At 39.6% G+C, this 24,015-nt stretch overlaps 1 protein-coding gene across 2 annotated transcripts in view; it reads right to left on the bottom strand.

The window, feature by feature from the left end:
- The window catches only part of LOC117474461 (leukemia inhibitory factor receptor-like), a 77,845-nt gene that overhangs the window by 42,278 nt on the left and 11,552 nt on the right, over positions 1–24,015 (bottom strand). For both annotated transcript variants that reach the window (XM_034120259.1, XM_034120258.1), the window contains exons 7-11: positions 22,850–22,989; positions 22,627–22,769; positions 22,189–22,342; positions 22,022–22,083; positions 20,251–20,461 (exon numbers count right to left, since the gene is read on the bottom strand). In XM_034120259.1, the coding sequence (XP_033976150.1) occupies positions 20,251–20,461; positions 22,022–22,083; positions 22,189–22,342; positions 22,627–22,769; positions 22,850–22,989 (710 nt within the window). The remainder of the gene's footprint in view (positions 1–20,250; positions 20,462–22,021; positions 22,084–22,188; positions 22,343–22,626; positions 22,770–22,849; positions 22,990–24,015) is intronic.

A 24,015-nucleotide genomic window follows, 5' to 3' on the forward strand; every position in this document is an offset into this window, starting at 1 on the left:
GGGAGTGAGCAGCTCACACAGCTCCTCCCCACGGACTCTCTGATTCGCTTCGGAGTAAAATGGGAAGGAAGGGTCAACACATCTCCGCCCCAAAAATGTCTATGAATACTGTTGTTTATTCATGTAAAATGCTTCCTGTTTCTGACTGGCTGGTCCCGATACCTGTATCGCACAGCAGTAGAACCTGAAGTCCGGAGTACTCTGTAAACTTGTATACGTGTTTTGTTTCTTACCAGTAAAATCAGATTATTGTTATAACCTTTATTCCGGTGTTTTGAATTCCTTTTTTTATTAAATATAACCAGGCTCATCTAATGAACGGCGCGTAGCGGAGGTGGGCTTTAAGCCACCATCCACAGTGTTTGCTACAACAGGAGAGAGGAGTCTCTCTGGAGGAGCTATAACCAAGGGTACACCGATGTATTCTCCGGAGTCGATTTCAGCCAACAATGATGTTTAAAAGAGGCGTGACGCATGGCTGGACTTATGTCAACGAAGCACAGCTCTGCAAACTGTTCCTGTTGTGATTATAAGTTATTTAAGAAGATCAAATGTGCATCAGACTTTCTGCCCTTTACCATTTGTTTACTCACTAATCACATCTCCTCTGGATGTTAGGCTATTTTTTTTATACAACTGCTTTCATTGTGACGCAATGTTTACAGTGAGAACAGCTGCTGAGGTCAGTGCAGAAAGCAGAACAGTGTGTATAATATATATCGCTCAATAATATATGTAACAAGCCTACATTTCACACTTTATTTGTAGGCTTTAGGAGATATCTACAAATAAACAGTAGGGTTAGGGTTAGGGAGTGTATAGGTGTCTGTTGTAATGCATATGCCGCCAGCAAAGGGCATTGTTGGACAAACAGTAGGTGAGTGTGTGTGTTTGTGTGTCTGTTTGTGTGTGTGTGTGAGAGTTGATGTGCCAGGCAGACAGGCAGGTCTCAGTAGCTTATCTGACATATAAATGGTAAAATATTCTACATTCTCCGTTAGCCTACGAGCTCCCTGTTCGAGCGAAGGACTATTCCTTCTCAATGTAGCATGACATTGTATATGCGCTTAACTTGTCCTGGATTGGAATCTTTCCGAACATTTCCCTAGGAGGAGTTTGCAAAAATGTGCTTAAAATGCATGAAAAACGCACATATTTGAAAATTGCTGACTTTCTGGGGGGCGGGGCTAATGGAAGGCAATTTGAAATATGTCCAGATTCATAAGAGCAATGTGTATACAGCATTTCGTGAATATCGGAAAAACTATATTCGAGTAGTTTGGAGTAATTTGCGACATGTAAATCGTCAAAAATGGTGTATTCGCTGTTAGCTTACGACCTCCACGATTGATTTAACAAAAATGTGCTCCGCAATTTATTATCACATTGGATAGGGGCTGAACTTGTCCTGGATTGGAATTTTTCCGATCATTCCCCTAGGAGGAGTTCGCAAGAATGTGCTTAAAATGCATGAAAAACGCACATTCTTCAATATCGCCAACTTCCTGGGGGGCGGGGCTAATGAAAGCCAATTTGAAATATGTCCGCAATCATAAGAGCAATGTGTATACAGCGTTTCGTGAATATCGGAAAAACTATATTCGAGTAGTTTGGAGTAATTTGCGACATGTAAATCGTCAAAAATGGTGTATTCGCTGTTAGCTTACGACCTCCACGATTAATTTATCAAAAATGTGCTCCGCAATTGAGCATCATATTGGATAGGGGCTGAACTTGTCCTGGATTGGAATTTTTCTGATCATTCCCCTAGGAAGAGTTCGCAAGAATGTGCTTAAAATGCATGAAAAACGCACATTTTTCAAAATGGCCGTATTTGTCGGGGGCGGGGCTAATGGAAGCAAGATAGTAATATGTCCGTAATTCCATGAGGAATGTATGTGCCAAAATTCGTGAAGTTCTGAGAAACTGTATGTGACTACCACACAATAGGGGGCGCTACTGAGCTGTTTTAACCTCTTAAGCCCGGCGGTCCCCCCATTGGACCCCTCCCACTTTTTTTCTTTTAGACAATGTCTCAGGGCTTCTTAAATTTATGAAACTATTAATGTGTAGCACCAGCACTCACTCTCAAAATGCCCTTATTACTTATCGTAACTGCACAAACAAGATATCCGATTAAAGCTGAGACTCCACAGATTCCATACATGTAGTGTCATCACTGTACGACCCCGAATTTGCGGAGCTTTCAGCCAGAAAAGAGAAAGTAAACAACATCCGGTTTCAAAGATATTACAATAATTACATCTTACCTTTTTTGATTTGTGATCAAAAGTTGTGTTCAACGGAATAAAAACGCCGCTCAAGGTTAATCCAATGTGTCTGTGTCACGTAGAATTTTTTACTGATAATACATCATCATATTTATGGCAATAAACTGGGTATAAAGTTTTGCAGTCAAGGCTTGTACTTTCAGATGTGCTTCGTTTGCTTCTCTATTACGTCCGCAATGGTAATGTTTACGTGATTTTGGAACTGCCCATCGGATTCTATTGGATCTAATGGTTAAGAAAAAGGTGTAAATCACTCAAATCGACCAATGGGTTCCATAGATATGGTCCTGCGTAAAGTATAAATTGTGAATGCCAGCGGCACACACATTACGCACCACACTCTACGCAGTGTTTAGTACGTAAACAAGAGGAATTGCAGCAGCACCCAGAGCGCAGAGCGGACAGCAGATAACGGAGCAGACTACAAGATTGGCGTTTAGGACTTTTGCTATACTTGCTATACTTGTAATAATGGCTTGCAGGAAAGAGATGCTTACGACTTTAATGGAAATGGTGACTAATGCTGACAGCGATGTAGATATGTTACCTGTTGATTCTGAGTCAGACGACGAGGATCTCTTGCAACCAGAACGGAACCCGGAGCGTTGTGACTCTGATGATGAAATTCCACCACGGGAAAGGTATGTAATCTCTCTGTTTTTATCTATTACTTAGTTATTTGGTGTACGATTATTCATATAGTTAATAAATAATAATACAGCGCTATAATAAAACTATTATTTTCTGCCTTGCTCATGAGAGAGCTGGCGAAATTACAGCCTCGCCTACTGATTTTAATTTAACCATATATCGAGCCCGATCATCGATTTCAAATGTGTGCTCTAAAATGGTATTTATAAATGACTATTATCATTATTATAAGCAAGACAATAAATGGCAAAAATATGTACAGATGGAGCCTCTTATTTTGGACCCCAGCATACAGCTTCCTGCCGACTGCCAGCCAGTTGCCTGCCAAAGACCAGTATTCAGGAATGTTAGGCCCTCCCACTATTCTCCAATTTCAGGGTTTAACCAGGAGATGGCGCTATATATTAAATAACTAAGACTTCGTTTTTCACAATAGAAAATGCCGATATTATATAAAAAACTAAAGTTAAAATCTTGTTTTTAATGCCCCAAGAGCAATAACATCTTGTCACAAGCTTTTTGGAAGAAAAAGACTGACCCAAGAGACCTGTAGTTGACTAATTACAGGCCTCAATAAAGTTCTGCCATTGGTTGTGAAAAACAACGGTGGACATAGTGGAAAGTGAAATTGACATTGTCGAATTTAATAAAAATACAAAATAATGTATCTGTGTACGTGTTTTACTATGTGATCTGCACTTATCAAACATCTAATTAAAGAATGGTAGCTGTACCTCTCAAACAACCTAAACTAGTTATAAATGTTTAAATGTTTAAAAACTCTGCCCGGTTCACCGACCCCCCTCTGAGTGAATACCCAAGATATCTTGGTTTGATTTGGAGAAGGCTTTTAAAGTAGGGGAGACCAGGGACAGTTGGAACACGGGTTGGTTGTAACACCTTCAATATCTCCAATCACAAACAAGCTAGAGTGATGACACTCACTCTGCACATGCGCAGTTAGATGGTGAGATCGATGAGAAAAAACGGAGCCACGTTTGAATTTCTCGCGTAAGATATCGGCAAAAGTGTGTTTCTGAGGTAAAATATTAACTAAAATGATATGATGTATTTTTTGGATACTGTCTTGAGTTCAAATGTCTAGGAATCCAAACTAGTATTATTAGAATCACTGTTTTGTAAGCTACAAATATAACTAGCTAAATATGGGTCAAGCTAGCAATCAGGCAGGTTCACAGGGGGTGAAAGCAAGACTGGTGGTCCTGGGACGGTTGTAACGGGACGGTTGTAACATGGCACATTTACAATGATGGCTCATTTGCTTGAATTATCAATTGTTCATTCAAGCATACAGTTGTATTGTTGATTGGTGTGCATTGTCCCTGTAAAAATAAACAGAATAAAATACTGTACAGTAGGCCTAAAGTGTGTGTGTGTGTTTACAGTATGCCAAATGTCAGAAAGAGGAAGACAGACAGGGGAGTGCCACTTGCTCTGCTGCAGATGGGCTCAAATTAAGTTCAGGAGGGCAAATCATTCAGGGAAGTGGCAAAGTCCCTGGATATATGCCATGTCACCCTGTACCGGTTCCATAAGAAGAGGCTGAGGTTGGAGAGTCAGACAAACCCAACAAGAAGCAGAAGATACAGGACTCATCTGATGAAGATGAGGCTCAATACTGCATTGTGTGCCTGGAGAGCTACTCCAGGTCCAAGGAGATCTGGCTGCAGTGTTGCTCCTGTAAAGCCTGGGCACACAAGGACTGCACAGATGGAAGTGCCTTTTACACCTGCCACAACTGTGAATCTGATTAACTCTGGTGTTCTGTTTTAAGTTCTGTTCAAGTTCTGTTAATTGTTCATTGTTTGTTGGAGGATGTGTGAAACCCCATTAAAATCTTGTTGCCTTAGAATTTGACTGCTTTCCCTATTTGTTGTCATGTAGTGTGAAAAAAGGTAACCGTTATTAACATGTTACAACCGTGCCTGGCATGTGCTACAACTGTCCCTGTACACAAGGACAGTTGTAACAGTTGAGTTTTTTTTTTTAAATACATTTTCCAACCTGTACTTATTTCATAAAAACATCTTAAATACATTGTTTCAGTAGCTGACATATTGATAATGTATAATATAGCAAAATGGCTATCCTATTGTAAATGGTTTTTTACTTATTGGGGAAAAACCCAAAAAGTGTTGCAACTATCCCTGGTCTCCCCTATACTAACTCTAACTCTATTGTATACTAACTCTTCCCGTCAAGAATATGAATAGAACTTAGATAGATCACTTTACATTTCTGCAAATGAATAGCTTAGCTACTTGGCACTAAGAGTACAGATATGTCTACCCTTTCTTTTCAGAGTGTAATATCTGCATTTTCTCTTTTGGTTTGAATAGGAGAAGGGCAATGCTTATTATTGCAATATACAACTACACAAAAATAATAATTTTTTTATTTACTCTATCAGTACTTTGTATGCACTCATTTCATAATACAGAGGCAAACCCTATACCTAAAAATAATTATTTAAAAAAAAATCCTCACAGAACCCCATATTTCGCTGTTAATGCAGTTGCAGGTGGGAATTATAAGACCGTGACACATCGAAGGCTGAAGGACAACACTAGAACTGTGTAACTTTTTTTCAATAAAATATTAAAGTCTTCCAGTCCGTGACTTTTCCTGAAAGTGTGTTATGTAGCACCCTATGTTGTTAAAAATTGTCAATTTATACCTATTTCCGCCCAGCGGGTCATATTGACCCCACCCCTTTTCATATAAACATAACGTGTTGCTATAGCAACGCCTTTTGTCTACTGCGGTTCCTTATAGATTGAGAGATAGATTGAGAGAGAGAGAGATAGATGGATAGATATATTGATAGATAGTTATAGATAGAGAGAGAGAGAGAGAGATAGAGACAGTCTGTAGTGAAGGAGTGCGCTCCCGCTCACGGGAGACTGCTCGCGCTGCGCTCCGCAGCAAACAGCTGTGGGGCGAGTTGAAAGTACGTTATGCTGGCCGCGGTGTCTAAATAATGCTTCCGGGCCAGCGGGCCATTTATAATGTCGAGCCCTGAGATTATATTGGTATACGTTTCATCCCTGTGCTTTGATGAAGCCTAATTTGATAAAGTTTCAAATTAATTTCTGAAATATTTCGTTAATAAATATTCCATGAGTAATATAGTTGTCTTTGTCACATTTTATTTGGCATTAGTAAATAATTATGCACATTTACAGATATTTTACATGATATGAGTGATAACACGTGTTATAAGGGCTATTTCGCACAATAGGTGTGCCTTGAGATTTTTACTTGTCCTTTGGTGTGCCTTGGGCACAAAAAGTTTGGGAACCACTGCTGTAGAGAAATGTAAACGTTCACCATCCCCCACCCGCCTACTGTATGTTGCTTTTTGACATGTAAATGAGTAACTACCCCCCTCTGAGTGAATACCTGTTGTACCTGTCCGGGGCTAAGCCCATAGGACGATGCTCTGATGTCATCACCCTCGCACATTGGTCATATGTTTACAAAAAACGATGTTAACACTTTCTCGTTCTTAATATATGCTATATTTAGGGTCGATATGTGTTGAATTTACTTTAAAATAGCAGATCACTGTGATTCACTTCTCCGCGGCTCCTCCGTGCAGAGAGCCCCCCCCCCCGTTGACAATTCACGAGCGTCTAACTCTCTCCCCCCTGTGAAGAGATATCACAGGGGGGGGTTGGGACACACACATTCCGATGGCCAATTCGTTTTAAACAAAGAGTAGGCTATACTCAACATAGTGGGGTGGGGGCTGGTGAACGGTATGGTCAATGTTTGTAAACACTGTGACATTTTGACTTTATTTGATCATTTCAGTTAAAAACTAACGTTCATATTTCATATTACTGTTTTGCCTGGCTGGACCTGTAATTTACAGGAAAGGAGTGCACGCTACTAAAGAGACACGCTACCATGGAAACCAAACAATGGTGTTGCTGTATTGAAGTCCGAGTGGAAACAGTCATTGGATGATTGGATGGTCATTATGGGGAAAACTAACACCCAGGGATCAAGATCCCTCCGCGACGCGACGCGGAGGGATCAGTAATTTTTATTGAATTACTGAGTTTAGGCACGTTAATAACATTTTAATGAAGTTGAATACAGTATATTCATATTTGTCAGTGATTTCATGTCAATTCGGCGAACATAAACGATTAAATTAGGATTAAAAATCGAGAGCCGGCTGCTGTTCGTTACGGCAACCCAACTAGGACACTTGACACAGTGGCTTTTGGCAAAGCACACAAAGAAAACAAAAAAAACCGAGAGAGATGAGTTATTGTTATTACAACGTGACTTCACTATTATTTAACAACTATTTTTATTGGGTTCTTTTATTTGGGGTTAAGTACATTGTCAGAATAAGTGAGAAATGGATTTAACTTCTGTTAGACAGCTATCATACTGAATAAATATTTATGCAAAAATGTATGGCATTAATAATGTATATCTAATTACATTTAAAAATGTATGGCATTAATAATGTATATCTAATTACATTAACTGTGAATGTCTTTCATTTTATTTAAAATGAAATAAAATTACATAAAACATTTTCTATAAAAAAGTTGATTCAAGAACAAATCAGTACTTTTCTTATATGACTATTATTGCTAAATTTGAAAGGTCTTTACCAGCTTTGGAATTATATATATATATATATATATATATAGCACCTTCTGCCATCCCATCTCTACTGACATATGGATCTTAACAAAGATCCGCTATACATTAGTACCAGATATACTGTACACGGACATTTTAGTGAACCAGACCAGCTGTTTCCGCCGGGTCTTCGCTTCCCGGGCATCACGTTGTTTACAAGTGTGTTCAGATGCTAAATAAAAGTTTAGCTTGTACTTTTGATACCCCGCCTCTCGGCACCACAACATCCAGTTTACTGTATTTCACATGAGCGATGTCGAACATTGAAAAGTCCTTATAAAATCTCTGTTATTAGATCAGTACTTTTCTTATATGACTATTATTGACTTGAACACTGATAATGTATTTATTAACTTCAGACATTTGAAATATTTGAAATCAGATGAAAACAAACTGTAACGGACCCTGCCGTGTTATCTATGATTACTATGCCTTACTGTACATTCATAATTTCAGCCGGAGGTAGGTGGTAGGCGTTGCGGAGGAGCAGATTGCGAGTGAGGTGCCTGTTCTAAACGAACTATTCCAGCTGTTATAAAGCATTAAATAAAAAGTAAGCAAGGAATACAGAATGTTTCGTTACGTAACTTTGTTGAGAATATGGTCATGTACATGTAATACATGGGATCATTTGCAGCGACTTGGTCATTGTGGGGAAAAATAACACCCATCCTGATCGTTTCAATGAAGTTGAATACAGAATATTCATATTTGTCAGTGATTTCATGTCAATTCGGCGAACATAAACATCAATGATGATGATTAAATTAGGATTAAAAATCGGGAGAGCCGGCTCGTTCGTTTTTTCCGACTAAACAACATTATTAACAACAAAGAAGTTGATTTCACATGACTCCAGTGTGGAACCCCACTGCACCCCCTGGTGGATCAATGATCCATTGCAGCTGGCTTCACAATAATTAAATGTATTTATCATGGGGGCGGTATCAAGTCAGACTGGGGGCCGGCCGGCCATCACGGAACGTGCACGAACCGATCACGACCCTCGCACTTTAAACTGTCCAAAATAAGACGCTTCATCTGTAGAAAATAAACGTATTTAGTTGGAGTTTAGTTCTGTGGGAACATAATTTTTAGGAGACAGTGTTGAGATGAGGATGAAATGGCTCTATACACTTCTCACACACTCAAAATGGCATGTTTACTGCCAAGGAAACAGGAATTACAGGAATTAATCTAATGGCTTTGTTTTTCCACATTTCTTTTCAAAGTGATGGAGATGAGGATGAAATGGCTCTATAGTCACTAAATGTGTTGCATTCACACACTCAAAATGGCATGTTTACTGCCAAGGAAACAGGAATTAATCTAATGGCTTTGTTTTTCCACATTTCTTTTCATAGTGATGGAGATGAGGATGAAATGGCTTCACCACTGCCTACTTTCACCCAGCCCACACCTGCCACACCTGCCTCACCATCACATTCCTCAACTTCTAGAAAGAGATCTGCACCAGTATTGGCCACTCAGCCTGCATCCAAAAAGCACTCACTTCCAAAGCTACCATCGTCTGGTTTCTACCAGCTTTCTGCAGCGTCAGATGCATCTGTAAACCAAAGGAAGCGTGGCCGAGGTGGGGCTCCCGCTCCTCAGCCAGGAAAAGGAAAAGCATCAGATAAATGTGTAAAACGCAGGAAGCGTGGCCGAGGTTCTTCCTCTTCCAGAACGACAGAAGAAGAACTCGGGTGGCAACAGAGAGGAGAATGACCAAACACCAGAGCCACTGAATTTCACACCAGCCAGGGTCCCAGACCCAGCGCTCGACCCCACTGTAGCATGGTCTCCCCTCTCCATTTTTAGACTTTTTTTTAGCGCTTCAGTGGTTCATACAATCATTGCCAACACGAACGCCAACGCCCTGAAAAGACTGCAGGCTGGAAAGAAGCATGTTTGGAAAATGCTGACTGTGAGGGATTTCTATGTTTTCCTGTCCATTATAATTTTCTCAGGCCTCGTCACCGTTCCCAACCGATCGGACTACTGGAGGAAGAAATGGCCATATAACTTCAAATTCCCAGGTGATTCGATGTCCCGGGACCGCTTCGGAGCCATCATGTGGTCACTGCACCTGAGCAACCCTGAAGAAGACGAGGAAAACGATCGCAAAAGGAACACTGCTGAGTACGACAGACTTTTCAAGATAAAGCCCCTGTACACGGACATCGTTACTGCCTGCAAAGCACATTTCCAGCCCCATCAAAACATTTCAATAGATGAGAGGATGGTCGCCTCAAAGGCCCGCATCAGCATGAAGCAGTACATGAAGGATAAACCAACTAAGTGGGGATACAAACTGTTTGTGCTGGCGGATTCCTCCACGGCATACACATGGAACTTCAATGTGTACACAGGGAAGAGTACGTTCCTCTCAGGCCAGGGACTCAGCTACACGTCCGTGACCGACCTCCTGCCCCTCCCTCTGCTCGGTGCGGGCTACACACTCTTTGTGGACGATTTCTACACTAGCCCTGCCCTCTTTGGGGATTTGGCCACAAGAAACATTGGCTGTTGTGGGACCATTCGAAAAAATCGAGTTGGTTTCCCACAGACGGAGTTGAATGGCCTACCAAAGAAGGCTGAAAGGGGAGAACTGCGGTGGATAAGGGAAGGCAAACTCCTGTTCATAAAGTGGATGGACAGCCGTGAAGTGACCATGTGCTCCACAGTGCACGAGGCCTTCAGCGGTCAGACGGTCCAGCGGAAAGTGAAACAGGCTGGTGTGTGGCAGACTAAGACTGTTCCCGTTCCTGACGCTGTGTTGGACTACAACCGAAGCATGGGTGGCGTGGATGTGTCTGACGCTTTGATCGGGTACTACAGCGTTCTCCACAAAACTATGAAATGGTACAAGACTTTTTTTTACCATTTTGTGGACATTGCCGTGGTGAACAGCTTCATTCTCCACAAGGAGCTGCACAAGATGACGAGTGACCCCAGCAGGACAAAGCCATACACACAGAAGACTTTCAGGGAGCAGCTTGCTGCAGAAATGTTGGAATTTGGAACACCTCCAGCCCCCCCCCCCCCCCCCCCCCCACCACCCCCACCACCCCCCCACCACCCCCACCACCACTCACATGCGGGCCCAAGTTTTATGGGAAAGATGTCCGGATCAGGAAGAACTGCAGGAACTGCCATGATGCTGGCAAAAAGAAGGTGAAGACAGCTGTGTACTGCAGGAAGTGTGAGGTCCCTCTGTGCTTCACTTCCAAAAAAAATTGTTACGAGGAATGGCATGCTAAGTTGTAAAGTTTTAAATAAATCTGCTCCAGTTAAACTTCATTTTGTGTATATATATATATATATATATATATTTTTTTTTTTACAACAGTTGTATTTGGATGGAATGAATACCTATAGTGATAATTCAAAGTAATAAAATGATTTTTACAGTGAAAAAGGTCAAATGGAACTGATGGTTCCCAAATTACCCAGAGGTGAGTCCGCCTGGACTTTATTTTTCTAAATCTCTCTAAAAAGGTCAAATGTATCTTGTTTTGCATCAATCTTGATACAGGGTACTTATTATATGTTGTACTTTGGATTCCTAAAGCTTTTAGTCTACTAACCCATCATCCAAGGGTGGTTTTCACTATCTGTAATGGTTTTTTTTTAGGCGGAGATAGAATTTACATGTTTTTACTATGTTCCATATGAATTTATTTTAAAATAAAAACATCTATATTGATTTCTGACACTTCTTCATCCAACTCACAGATGTAACCTTGCTTTGAGAAAAAAGATTATTAATTTACCCCTTTTAGAAGTGAAGATATAGTCTTTGTTGTGTAAGTGGCATTTTCGAGCCTGAAAGCTGAAAAACAGGCTCAGGGCTTAACAGGTTAACAAAAAAAGTAAGTTTTGCGTTCCGAAGCACATTTTAGCACATCGTCATAAAAAAAAAAGTACAGGCCACGCCCACATTTGTCATTCGTTGCAACACTTTAAATATAAGTTCATACTCACCCCCAGAGTATGTCTAAAAAATAAATTATTATAATAATTATTATAATAATTAATAATAATTATGTCTCTTATTATAATTATTTCGTCCATCAGTTCTTGAATTATACATTTGTCATGTTTTTGGCGCCCCCTATAGTTCAAAAAGAAAATGCCTATTCCCCAATACAGACTGCACCTTACCACCAAAATGTGTGTTTTTTGGATACATTGTTGATGAGTTATGAGCATTTCTATCTAAGCCCCGCCCCGAGTAATGACGGCCATATTTATCGACTGAACATGCTCATTTCCTACGGTAATGTGTCTGACCCTCCACCGATGCTGTATACTAAGTTTGGTGTTGAAAAACTAAAAATTGAAATTTAAGTGAATATTTAACTGTTTTTAAATGTATGCTAATTTAAAAAGGCGGAGCTTTGGGGTTCAAGGAGATTATATGTAGAGCAGGTCCACCCGAATAAGTGTGCAAAATGTCAGGTCATTTGGAGTTACGGTGCGACTTTGTACATCTTTCCAAAAATGGAAATGGCCATAGGTGGCGCTAGAGAGCATGTTGGACAATTTGAACACATTGACTCCAGAATATTGAATTTTTCACCGATCCTGGAATCTGTGCAAAATTATACAACTTTTGAAGCATCCTAAAGCCCTCAAAAACAGGATACCGAAATGGAATAATAAGAATAATACCTAGGATAACAATAGGTTCCTCGCACTTCGTGCTAGGACGCCGTTGGGTCCTCGCGCTCCGTTCTCGGGCCCCTAATAATAACAAATTAGAAGGAAAAAAATAATAAAAAAATACAGATTTCAGTATTCTGACACAGAACGATTTTAGAAGCAATGTATTTATATTGGTAGTATGTTTCGTGCCTGCACCAAATAATAACAAATTAGAAGTAAAAAAAGATGACAAAAAATACAGATTTCAGTATTCTGAGGCTCTGAGCCCCATTTCTTTTCCTCGCGGACAGAAATAACTCCGACATTATACAATTTAAAATAAAAGGGATAGGGTTAGGCTTAAGGTAAGATATTGAGTGAGAAAATGTTTTTATGAACCACACAGCTTCTGGTCTTCCAATGGACCCGACCGGACAAAAAGACGTGGTGCAGGCACGAAACATACTACGAATACATTGCTTTTAATCGTTCCGTGTGACACGAAAGAAATGCGAAAATCGTGTTGGTGAACACGAATCAATAGATTTAATTAATTTCGTGACTATAACACGAAATGCCGTGAGACTGGGTTGGAATATCACCTCCTATCTTCAGAGCAATCAGACTATTATAACATTAGCGTTAAGAAAGCTTACTTAAATATCTGCCACAACATAAGTAACCGGATTAAAGTAACATTACGTACGGTCCGCGACACGGTGAGTGCAGACGTCGATGTGTGTCCCATTATCATTCATTTCATATCATCAATCATATCACATCATAATATCATATATTTCCTTTTCTGAGTCAGCTTCTCGAGCCGTATCTTGACGTGTATGGGCTTAGATATGTCTCATAATTATTTGTGTGAACAGAAAAATAATTTGTGTAAATATGTGATTTTTAAATGTAAAACACCATCCACAAATGCATTTAAAATATTTTCAAACTCACAAATACATTTGCAAATGTAAAACGGATCTGCAAATACGCTAAATATTTTCACAAATAAAAAAAAGATCTGTGAATATCTCTTTAACATTGACAACTTTCGATCAGGCATTTGTGAATCCATTTTGTATTTGTCAACCAAAAATGCGCTTACGGATCTCAAATCTCTGCTTGTGGATCTCAAATCTCTGCTTGTGGATCGTCTTTTTACACACATGGAATTTTGAGACAAATATTCCGCCGGTCTCAGCTAAAATCTACTCGTGTCACTCGGTTATTTTCGGAAACCACGTGATAGCCTGCTGATGACGACATTTCCGCACGATTTCAAAGTAAGAGCATGATGGTTTGTTTAATGCTCTGTTTTTGTATTATAATGAACAGCGGAACATTAGATGCATTCTTTATCACCCTCATCATCATGTTATAGTGATATAGTTAGTTTGTGTTAGTTTATTGGTTCAATACAGCATATATCGAGCCCATTCGTATGCATTGATGTTGAAGTACAGTACAGGCTACGCCACTTTCGGGTCCCGGGGGGAGCAGCTGGCAGCGAAGCAGCCCAGAGATAACTCTTTCTTCATTGTTTTTTGTGTATTCAGTCAAGCGGGTCAAAGTTACAAAGCACTTATTAGTCGGCCTAGTTTTACCTTACCAGTGCAGTGGTAAGGTAATCTGTAGAAAAGCACCGTATTTAGGTAAGCCTTCATAGTAAGGCTACATTAAATGTTATAATATGCATTGTGTCCTTTCTACTGTATATGCATATATTCCTGTCTATTGCTTTTATTTGTATTTTATGTTATTATGTTTATACTTGTTTCTATCTATCTATCTATACATCTATCTATACATCCATCCGTCTATCTATCTATCTATCTAGGGGCGGCGCCAGGCGGTAGCTTGCAGTTGCTACAGCAACACCAACAATTGGCCTTGCAACTGCTAAGCAACCCCAAGAACTGTATGTTTTTTTTTTATATATGTGAAATTCATATTTTGAAAAATGATTGATTCGAAAATGATATGCTACAGTACAGTACAAGTAGCCTACTTCTGGGTGTTTCATTCAAGCTCGGCTCCGTGTGTGTGGCACGAGCAGACGAGTGAGCGAGCGAGAGAGCAAGGTTGTTGTTGCTGCGCTAACGGATATTAGAAGCTGTTTATACAACTAAGTGAAAGGAAAGTCCTCTCCTGTCAGATAACGTCAGCTCAGTGAGGTAAAGGACTCTCTCAGTGTTTAGTAGGTAGGTAGGTACAGATGTAGCACTCCAGATAGGACTCCAATGGGTGTGTCCCAACCAAAAACCCAGCGAAACCCAGCGGATCCCAGTGGCTGGGGTGTTGCCAAATTGCTAGAGGGCGTTGCCAAATTTCCCCATTTGTTCAATTACAGGATTTAACCATGAGATGGCGCTTCATTCACAAATACACACAGACAACTTGGTGTTGTAGAACTTAGTCTGTTTGCAATGTTGCAGCTCTGCAGTTGTGTTGCTGAATACTGTAGCATTTAATCACTTATTTGTTATGGTTTTCACAGGCTGCTATAACGAAAAAACATCAATATTTTAGATCAAATAAAGTATATCTAATCTTATTATCTTAATTGTAATTCAATAATATATAGTCTTTATATATTAAATAATCATAATAATGTAAATGTTTACACTTCTTTATTGTTTATGCTCATACTTTTACCTTTACAATAGTTTGCTTTATGCAGTATATTTTTTTGTAATATTGTTGTAGTGTTTTTACACAGTACAGTAGATCGAAGTAAATCAACTTCATTTCAAACCTTTATTTATCCAGGTGTATCCCATTGAGATCATTGATCTCTTTTTCAAGGGAGACCTGCTTAAGTAAGTTCCACATGAAACATAAAAACATAAACAGAACAACAAAAAGGACATCATACAGCATCATTACAGGGATTACAATTTACATACTATCCACATGCACAGGTACCAACAGCTTCCGATTGAGAAGCATCCAACCGAGCTTTAAAAACATTTAGTGGCACCAGATTGCTCAGTTTCCATTTCAATTACAAACTATTCCAAGACAGTGGAGCTGTGCATCTAAATGCTATCTTCCCTAAGACAGTCCTAGCAGTTGGCACATTTAATAAAACCACAGCATGCGATCTCAGGCAGTAGCCACTTACAATTCGCCGTGAGATCAGGGAGCAGATGTAGGATGGAAGTTTCCCTAACATGGCTTTGTATATAAAAATGTACCAGTGACTGAGCCTCCGTACAGTTAGCGAAGGCAAACCAGCCCTTGCATACAGGGTACAGTGATGGGTTAATGCTTTACAGTTTGTCACAAATCTCAGTGCACTGTGATACGCAGCATCTAACTTGACCAGGCAATTGGCAGGTGCATTCATATAAATCAATTCACCATAGTCCAGTACAGGTAAAAAGGTCACAGTGACTAGCCTTTTCCTGGCCTCAAGCGAGAAACAGGACTTGTTCCTGTAGAAGAAACCTAGCCTAACCCTCACATAACGGTATCGTCCACATAAAAATGTAAGGTTGCTCCATCGACATTTTCACCTAAACTATTGATGTAGATGGAGAATAAAAGTGGACCTAAAACAGAACCTTGAGGAACACCATTAGTAATGTTTAACCACTCAGAAGACAGCCCATCAAAATGAACACATTGGGACCTTTCAGAGAGGTAGTTCACAAACCACCCCACTGCATGGCTGGATATGCCAATACTGACCAGCCTCTGCTTCAAAATGTGATGATCGACGGTATCAAACGCTTTGGACAGGTCAATAAATAGAGCTGCACAATTCTGCTTATTATCTAAAATACTCGCCACATCATTCACCACTTTCATTGTGGCAGTGATGGTGCTATGTTGCTTTCTGAAGCTATGTTGCTTTCTGTGGTGTTCACAGAAGCAGAGTTAGTGACAGAATCAAACAGAGAGCCACAGGACACAAAATGCTCATTAAAACAATTTAACATGGTGGCCCTGTCCGATATAGAGCCAGATGCTGTGGTAATGCACGGAGGTAGCTCATTACGGATATCACGGGTGGATATCGATTTTATGGCTTTCCAAAATTGTTCAGGATTATTCAGGTTCTTTGTGGTAACTGACAGATAATACTTAGACTTAGCACTTTTTATTTGTGATGTGAAGCTATTTCTTAGCTGCCTAAAGCGTAGCCATTCTACCTCTGAGCCTGATTTCCTAGCCTTTGCCCAGGCCTTGTTTCTCTCATGTAGGAGACTAGATAAGTCAGCAGAAAACCAAGGGTTGTCTCGTCCCTTCACTCTAAATTTACGCAGGGGTGCATGTCTATCTATAATTTCCATAAAACCAAGATAAAAATAAGACCATGCCGTTCCTACATCAGCACACAGATCGATTTTACCCCAATCAAAATCAAACAGATCATGTACAAAACCCTGCTCCACAAAATGTTTTTTGTCTCTTACTGATAATGCGAGGTTTAACCTTTTGGACTTTTGTGTCCCTAATTGTGGCTACAACACAGTGATCACTCAGATCATTTGCAAATACTCCCACAGATGAGTATTTATGGGGAACATTAGTTAAAATGAGATCAATTAAGGAGGATTTATTTGGGGACTTAATGTTAGGGCGAGTAGGACTGTCTATAATCTGAGTAACATTCAGAGATACAAAGGTTTTTAAAATCCTCTGACACAGAAGTTAACCTCTTAAGCCCTGAGCCTGTTTTTCAGGTCTCAGGCTCGAAAATGACATTCCCAGAACAAATGACCATATCTTCCCTTCTAAAAGGGTTAAATTAATAATCTTTATTCTCAAAGTAATGATAAACCTGTGAGTTGGATGTAGAAAAGTCAGAATCAATATAGATGTTTTTTATTTTAAAGAAAATGCAGATTTTACATAGTAAAAAACTGTAAATTATAGTGTCCGTCCGACTAAAAGCTTTAGGAATCCAAAGTACAACATATAATAAGTACCCTGTATCAAGATTGATGCAAAACAAGTGAAATTTGTGAAAAAACCCACTTCTGGGGTCATTTGGGTGGATTTGACCTATCTTGACCTATTTTGATGAATGAAATCTCTTTATAACCGCTAGAGCCAATGGAATCGAGGGAAAGTTCTATACACACCAAAACGTTAACCTGTTCCACTCTGAGCCTGTTTTTCAGGTCTCAGGCTCGAAAATGACATTCCCAGAACAAATGACCATATCTTCCCTTCTAAAAGGGTTAAATTAATAATCTTTTCTCAAAGTAATGATAAACCTGTGAGTTGGATGTAGAAGTGTCAGAATCAATATAAATGTTTTTTATTTTAAAGAAAATTCAGATTTTACATAGTAAAAAACTGTAAATTATAGTGTCCGTCCAAAAATTTTTTTTTACAGATAGTGAAAACTACCCTTGGATGATGGGTTAGTAGACTAAAAGCTTTAGGAATCCAAAGTACAACATATAATAAGTACCCTGTATCAAGATTGATGCAAAACAAGTGAAATTTGACCTTTTTAGAGAGATTTAGCCAAAAACTGGGCCATCTGGGGTCATTTGGGTGGATTTGACCTATCTCTGGCCCCCCTTGCTCGATCTGGTTGGTTGACATACCCTTGTGACCGTTAGAGCCAATAGAATCGAAGGAGGATACTCACATAGACACACATTGTAAAGAAAAAATGTTGCCGCTTCGCGTGTGGAAAGCGAAACTAAACTGGAGGAATGTCTCCTTCTGGAGTTTGGAAACTAAAACGCAGTTGTATTGCTTATGGATTATCAGAAATAATTTCAAAGAAGGCACAGACACATAGGATGAACCTATGGATTAACTGCAGCATCGTTTTTTTATCGTTTTAATGCCATTGAAGACCACTTTTGACCAAGGTGAGCCATATTTACATGTTTAGCTTCTTGGCTCCACATGTGATGATGTACGCTTTCGTTGATAGCGTCGCGAATGTTTATCACTGAGTGTTGAGGTGGGCACCGTTAGATTCAGTGTTTCCAGGACACCAAAAAATAGTGTTTGGTTGTGCATCTAGGATAAGTAATAAGGGAGTTCTGAGTGAGTTTATGTGCCTTTGTCGGTCCCGTTTTTTCGATCGAGGCTAATTCAGAGGCTGAGTGCTAGCATTGTGGGTTTTTTTTGAAAAAAAAAATTAAAAAGATCAGTTAGCTGAGTTTCTTCCCGTTACATGGATATAACACATTCATAGTTTTATTCAATATTAAGATTCCTTAGACGTTGTTTCCTGCAAATGACGCGTTTATCCGCCCGGTACCGGGGGGAAGGCGTGAAACAGGTTAACAAATAAGGAGTGAGAGTGACGCGTAACCAAAACCGGAAGCTGCATGGTGGCTACCATTAGCAGCTAACTTTTCCGCTCCGATTTTTACATAAAAATGGAATTATGGATTATAAATAATTTTTTCAAAGGCACAGGTACATTATCAACCTATGGATCAACAGTTGTAGCATTTTTTTCTTTTCGTTTTAATGCCATTGAACACGTCTTTTGACATAATTGACAGCTACGGTGAGACGATCTGCTGTAAAAGCTCCGTAAAGGTACGTGTTGTGATGTCTGTGTTTGCTTCCCCTGTCGCAAGTTCGGATCGCTCAGTGATGATACTATACCTAAATAATCTGTGGAGTCTCAGCTTTAATTGGATATATTGTATGTGCAGCTACGATAAGTAATAAGGGTATCTTTATCTTGAATTGTGTGCCAAAGTCAGTTTGCATTTTTTCGCTCAGGGGTCATTTAGACGCTTCTTACGAGACTTGTGTTTTGTTTTGGTAAAAATGTTTTTCAGGTCTCAGGCTCGAAAATGACATTCCCAGAACAAATGACAATAACTTCCCTTCTAAAAGGCGTAAATTAATAATCTTTTTCCTCAAAGCAATGATAAACCTGTGAGTTGGATGTAGAAAAGTCAGAATCAATATAGATTTTTTTTATTTTAAAGTAAATTCAGATTGAACATAGTAAAAAAAAAAAAAAATGATAGTGTCCGTCCAAAAATAAACCATTACTTATAGTGAAAACCACCCTTGAATGATGGGATAGTAGACTAAAAGCTTTAGGAATCCAAACTATAACATATAATAAGTACCCTGTATCAAGATTGATGCAAAACAAGTGACATTTTACCTTTTTAGAGAGGTTTAGCAAAAATAAAAACACCTCTGGGGTCATTTGGGTGGAAATGGGTGTATTTGCCGTTTCTCTGGAACCCATTGGTCGATTTTGATGATTGACATCTCTTTTGAACCCTTAGAGCCAATAGAATCGAAGGTGAATTTCCACATACACACACACGTTACCATTGAGAAGTGGGGGCTATGCGCACGCAGTTTGCCCAAAGCGAAACCTATCTTACGGTCTGAAATCTGAACACTGAAAACTAGTTTTATTGCTGATGGATTATCAGAAATCATTTCAAAGTGACACATTGGATTAACCTTCAGCAGCGTTTTTATCGTTTTAATGCCATTGAAGACACCTTTTTGATCAGAAAACAACAAAGGTAAGACATATTGCCGTGTTGGCTACCTAATGCTACGTGGTGTGATGTCTTTGTTAGCTTCTCATGTCGCGAGTTCGGATCGGTCAGTAATGATACCAATACCTCAAATCTGTGCAATCTCAGTTTGCTAATCGATATCTTGTTTGTGCAGATACGATAAGTAATAAGGGTATTTTAACGTGAGTTCTATCCTAAGTGTGTTAGCATTTGTTCGCTCAGGGCTAATTCAGAGCCTTTGTTATTATCCTTATGTTTCGTTTTGCTAAAAATGGTTAATATTAATTGATAGCTGAGTTTCTTCCCGTTAAGTGGCTATGACACATTAATAGGTTTTTAAATGTTAAGAAGCCCTCAGACGCTGTTTCTTGCAGATGTTGCGATTTTTCCCCCGCCCGCGAATTGGGCTTAACGGGTTAAAAACAAAGTGACACCCATGTTTGCCAGATATTAAGAAATCTGTAATTCTGTTATTTTCATACCTGGATTGAGGCTGGGAATGGTGATGGTGGATGGAGTTGAGCTGCCCTTTATATTCCTAGCTGTAACTGTGACGATATATTCTTTAGTACTGTTCAGACTGAGGGAAAAACTTTGTTTGTTGAAAGCCAAGTTGGTTATATGGTGTTGTTGTTTCTCTGTGGTCTTTCTCCAGATCACTTCATAGCCTTTGATGAGTCCATGTCTTTTGGCCTGTGTCATCCGGAGAGAGATAACATTAGGACATCAGCTTACCTGCTGAAACATTAATAGAAAAATGTATAAAATGAGTTTGCAGCTATGGAACAGTCCTCTTGGCTCCACATTGGTACTCTGGAATGTTTCATACTACCTGCGGTCAACATCTCAAAACTACAGTGTAGTTCAAGAAATGAAAATCTTAAATCCCAGGCTCCTCCAACAATGCAACATAAATATATATAAGACAGCAAACAATAAATCAAATCAAAAACAATAAATGTGGGCCAATTTGCCAAATAGAGGGCCAGGGAGAGCTTTATATCCTTGTCGGACAGGAGAATAAACATGGTCCAGTGCGTAAAAGTTAAAAACAAACACCAAAATAAAACCATAAAAATATAATGTTGGAGAGGAGCTCGAGACACAGCAGCCATCCACGGAGCCGCATTTTTCAAATCAATCCGTACTAAAGGATTCAATACAACATGCATTTCCTCCTTAAGTGGTGAAACCAACGTGGAAAAAGTGGGGGTATCCGACATAGGTAGAGGAAACAGAATTAAAGACATCCCACTCCCTTGCACAATCTTCATCAATCTTATCCCTTCAATCTTCATCCGTGCTTTTGGGTCCACACACTTTGTACTTCCGCAACATACTGGACTTCATGCAGTTTGTCTGTGCATTACATAACTGTAAAACTTATCATAACTGTGCACATCTTATACTTATTTGATAACTACTATATCCCTTGGTTACTTGAACACGCTACAATATTATTAACCAGTGTCCTACCTTATTAAAATATTGATATACGAAATATTTGTATTGGAACAGTTTTCGACGTAGTAATGCTGTAACATATTTCAGCCCCTTCCATATGAGTGTGTGTGTAACACAAACTAATTAATTAATTAACTAGTTTAGGTAGTCTGAGAGGTAATTAAAATAGCTACGTGTGATGTTCTAACCTGAAGTGTGTTTTGCTCTGCTCGCCGCTGCAGGGGATCATGCAGAGCTGCGTGTCGACTCGTCAGCAGCAGCAGATCTCTCTCTCTCGTCAGATTAGACTTTACTCGCGTTTATCTCCATGTCGATCAGATCTAGCTAGTTCTAGCTAATGATATGACTACCTGCTTATTAAAAGACACCTAAACAATAAGCGTCGCTATGCAACCGGGTGAGGCCACAAAGTATAGCGCAGCATTATGCATTTGTTTACATGCCCACCGGAACCCCGAGGCATTGCCAACAGATCAACGCACAATCAACCCATACAGGACATCTCTTTCTCCACATTAAGTGTTAGACATTAGAATTGACTCTTCTTGTCTGTCACATACTCTTTTGTCTGTCACATAAGTGGCGCAACTGATGCGGTATTGCGCTAAGGGAAAATTATTTTGACCGGACATTTTGACCGGAGAGATTTAGATTTGCCGGTCTTCAGCATATTTTACCGGTCATAGTCCGGTAATTACCGGCTAACGGGAACTCTGGGGTACACAAATACAGTATATCAACTAATAAATAGCAAATAATGACAAAGTGATGCCTTCAAATCTGACTTACTTTCCAGATAATTTTTATTTGGTTGCCCTCCATCTGCATCCACACATCAAGAGCATCTGGAACTGTGGGACAAATATACAATCAGTGACCAGAAAATGGAAACATTGTCTGTTAAATTGCCATTATAGGATAACATTTTAAACTGTTTTCCTTTTTAAGTTTCCTACCATCACCATCGGTTTGAAAGAGGACTTTCTTGCTCCAGTCACTCCATTTCCAGAAATATTGTGCTGTTCCACATCTTACAGTCACATTATACGTCCAATTTGGTATCAAGTCATTCAAAACTGTACGATTAAGACCAACTCCAAAGTTTTCAATCTGGGAACACAATATTGACAATAATGAAGACGGTAGTGTAGTTCAGAAAAGGATTTTACTTTATTTTAAAGCTAATAAAGCTGTTGGATAACTAGGTGGTTAGAGGTGTTGGTGTCCGCTCCCAAGTAAGTTTGACTTCTGAGCCCTGCTGAACGTCTCAGGCAATGTCCTCTCCTCTATCCCCCCTTCAAATCGGCACCTCCAATAAAGACACTCTCTTGCCTAAAAATGTATTTAAGAAATGAAAATGCTAATGTATCAGCATCCTTCTTTTATCAACTTACAATGGTAATTTCACCACAGCTCATGTGTACTTGGCAAGTAATATTGAGAATGTTGTACTGTTGCACTGTCCAATCCCACTGCAGAATGACACTTCTGGCATTCACAGTCAAAGCTTTCACTCCATTAGGAGCAAACATATGCACTGAAACAAAAGACAAAGAACTTCAGCTGAATTCAGCAATCTAATTTCACAAATCAATGCATGTTTTAATAAAGGCATACCTCTCTTGGATAGGTCTGCAGCGTCTGAAAGCTCAGCCTTCCCAAACTCATTTTGTGCTGTCAATCTCCAGTTTCTTTCACCAACACCTACTTTCTCCACCTTTTGAGAGCATCTGCCCTCAGACGTCATTGGGCATGGCCTGAAAGATGAAAGACAGTTTACCTCACTTTCCTTATATATCCTTTGTGTGGTGTTCATATTTTTGTTACTCAGCCAGTGTTCGTGGGTCTGGTGGACCCGCTGTCTTTTTTGGCTTCAATTCAACACAATCAAACTATTTTATGTTAAAATACTCAATAGATGTTTACTACATCATATATCATATATATGGTTAATATTTGCCCTTTTACATTTGTTAGATCACATTAATGAATGAAAGTGCTACTCGTATTTTTGCCTGCTGACCGGCTGGTCCTGTGGCTCGTCTTTTTTTTGTAACTAGCTGATGCTCAATCTCATCCTCTTCTTCAAAGTCACTGTCAGACTTAGAATTCTCAGAAATGTGATCCTCACATTCTGAAACATCTTCCTGTTCCTCTACATCAGGGTTTTTCAAAGTGTGGGAAGGTGAGCCTCCCCTCAGAGAACATAAGAACAGCCGCGACCCCCTCGCAATTATTATTGCTATTAATATTATTATTAGGGATGTCCCGATCACCTTTTTTTGCTCGTGATCCGATCATTTGATTTTGACAATCTGCCGATACCGATTTTTCCCGATCCAATCTTTATGCAATGCATTAAGAGAAAAAAAAGGAGAAAAGCATTCAAGTTGTCACTTAAACCCCACGTTCTCCACCACAGATAACGGCTGGTCATCCAACGCGATGAATTCAGCTATCTTGGCTGTTATTCTTTTGGCCTTTTCACTGTTCTGGGGCAGTTTCTCTTTCCTTTTAAAAGTCTCTGAAAGTGTCGGTTGTTTCAGTGCCGTTACCTAAGTGGCCGCTGTGTACTCGTTGTGTTGTTGTTGGTGTTTGTTTCTCAGGTGGCGTATTAGATTGGTCATGTTGAATGTAGCTCTGTTCTTTCCACCACGCGGAACCTCCGCCTTGCAAACATTGCATCTGGCTGTTACACTGCCTTCGCTTTCAATTTTATAATACTTCCAAACTCCTGACATTTTCTCTGTCCCGACTCCCGAGTCACCAGCTGAACGTAGCCT

This window comes from Trematomus bernacchii, unplaced genomic scaffold (assembly GCF_902827165.1).
Source record: "Trematomus bernacchii unplaced genomic scaffold, fTreBer1.1, whole genome shotgun sequence".
Classification (NCBI taxonomy): Eukaryota; Metazoa; Chordata; class Actinopteri; order Perciformes; family Nototheniidae; genus Trematomus; species Trematomus bernacchii.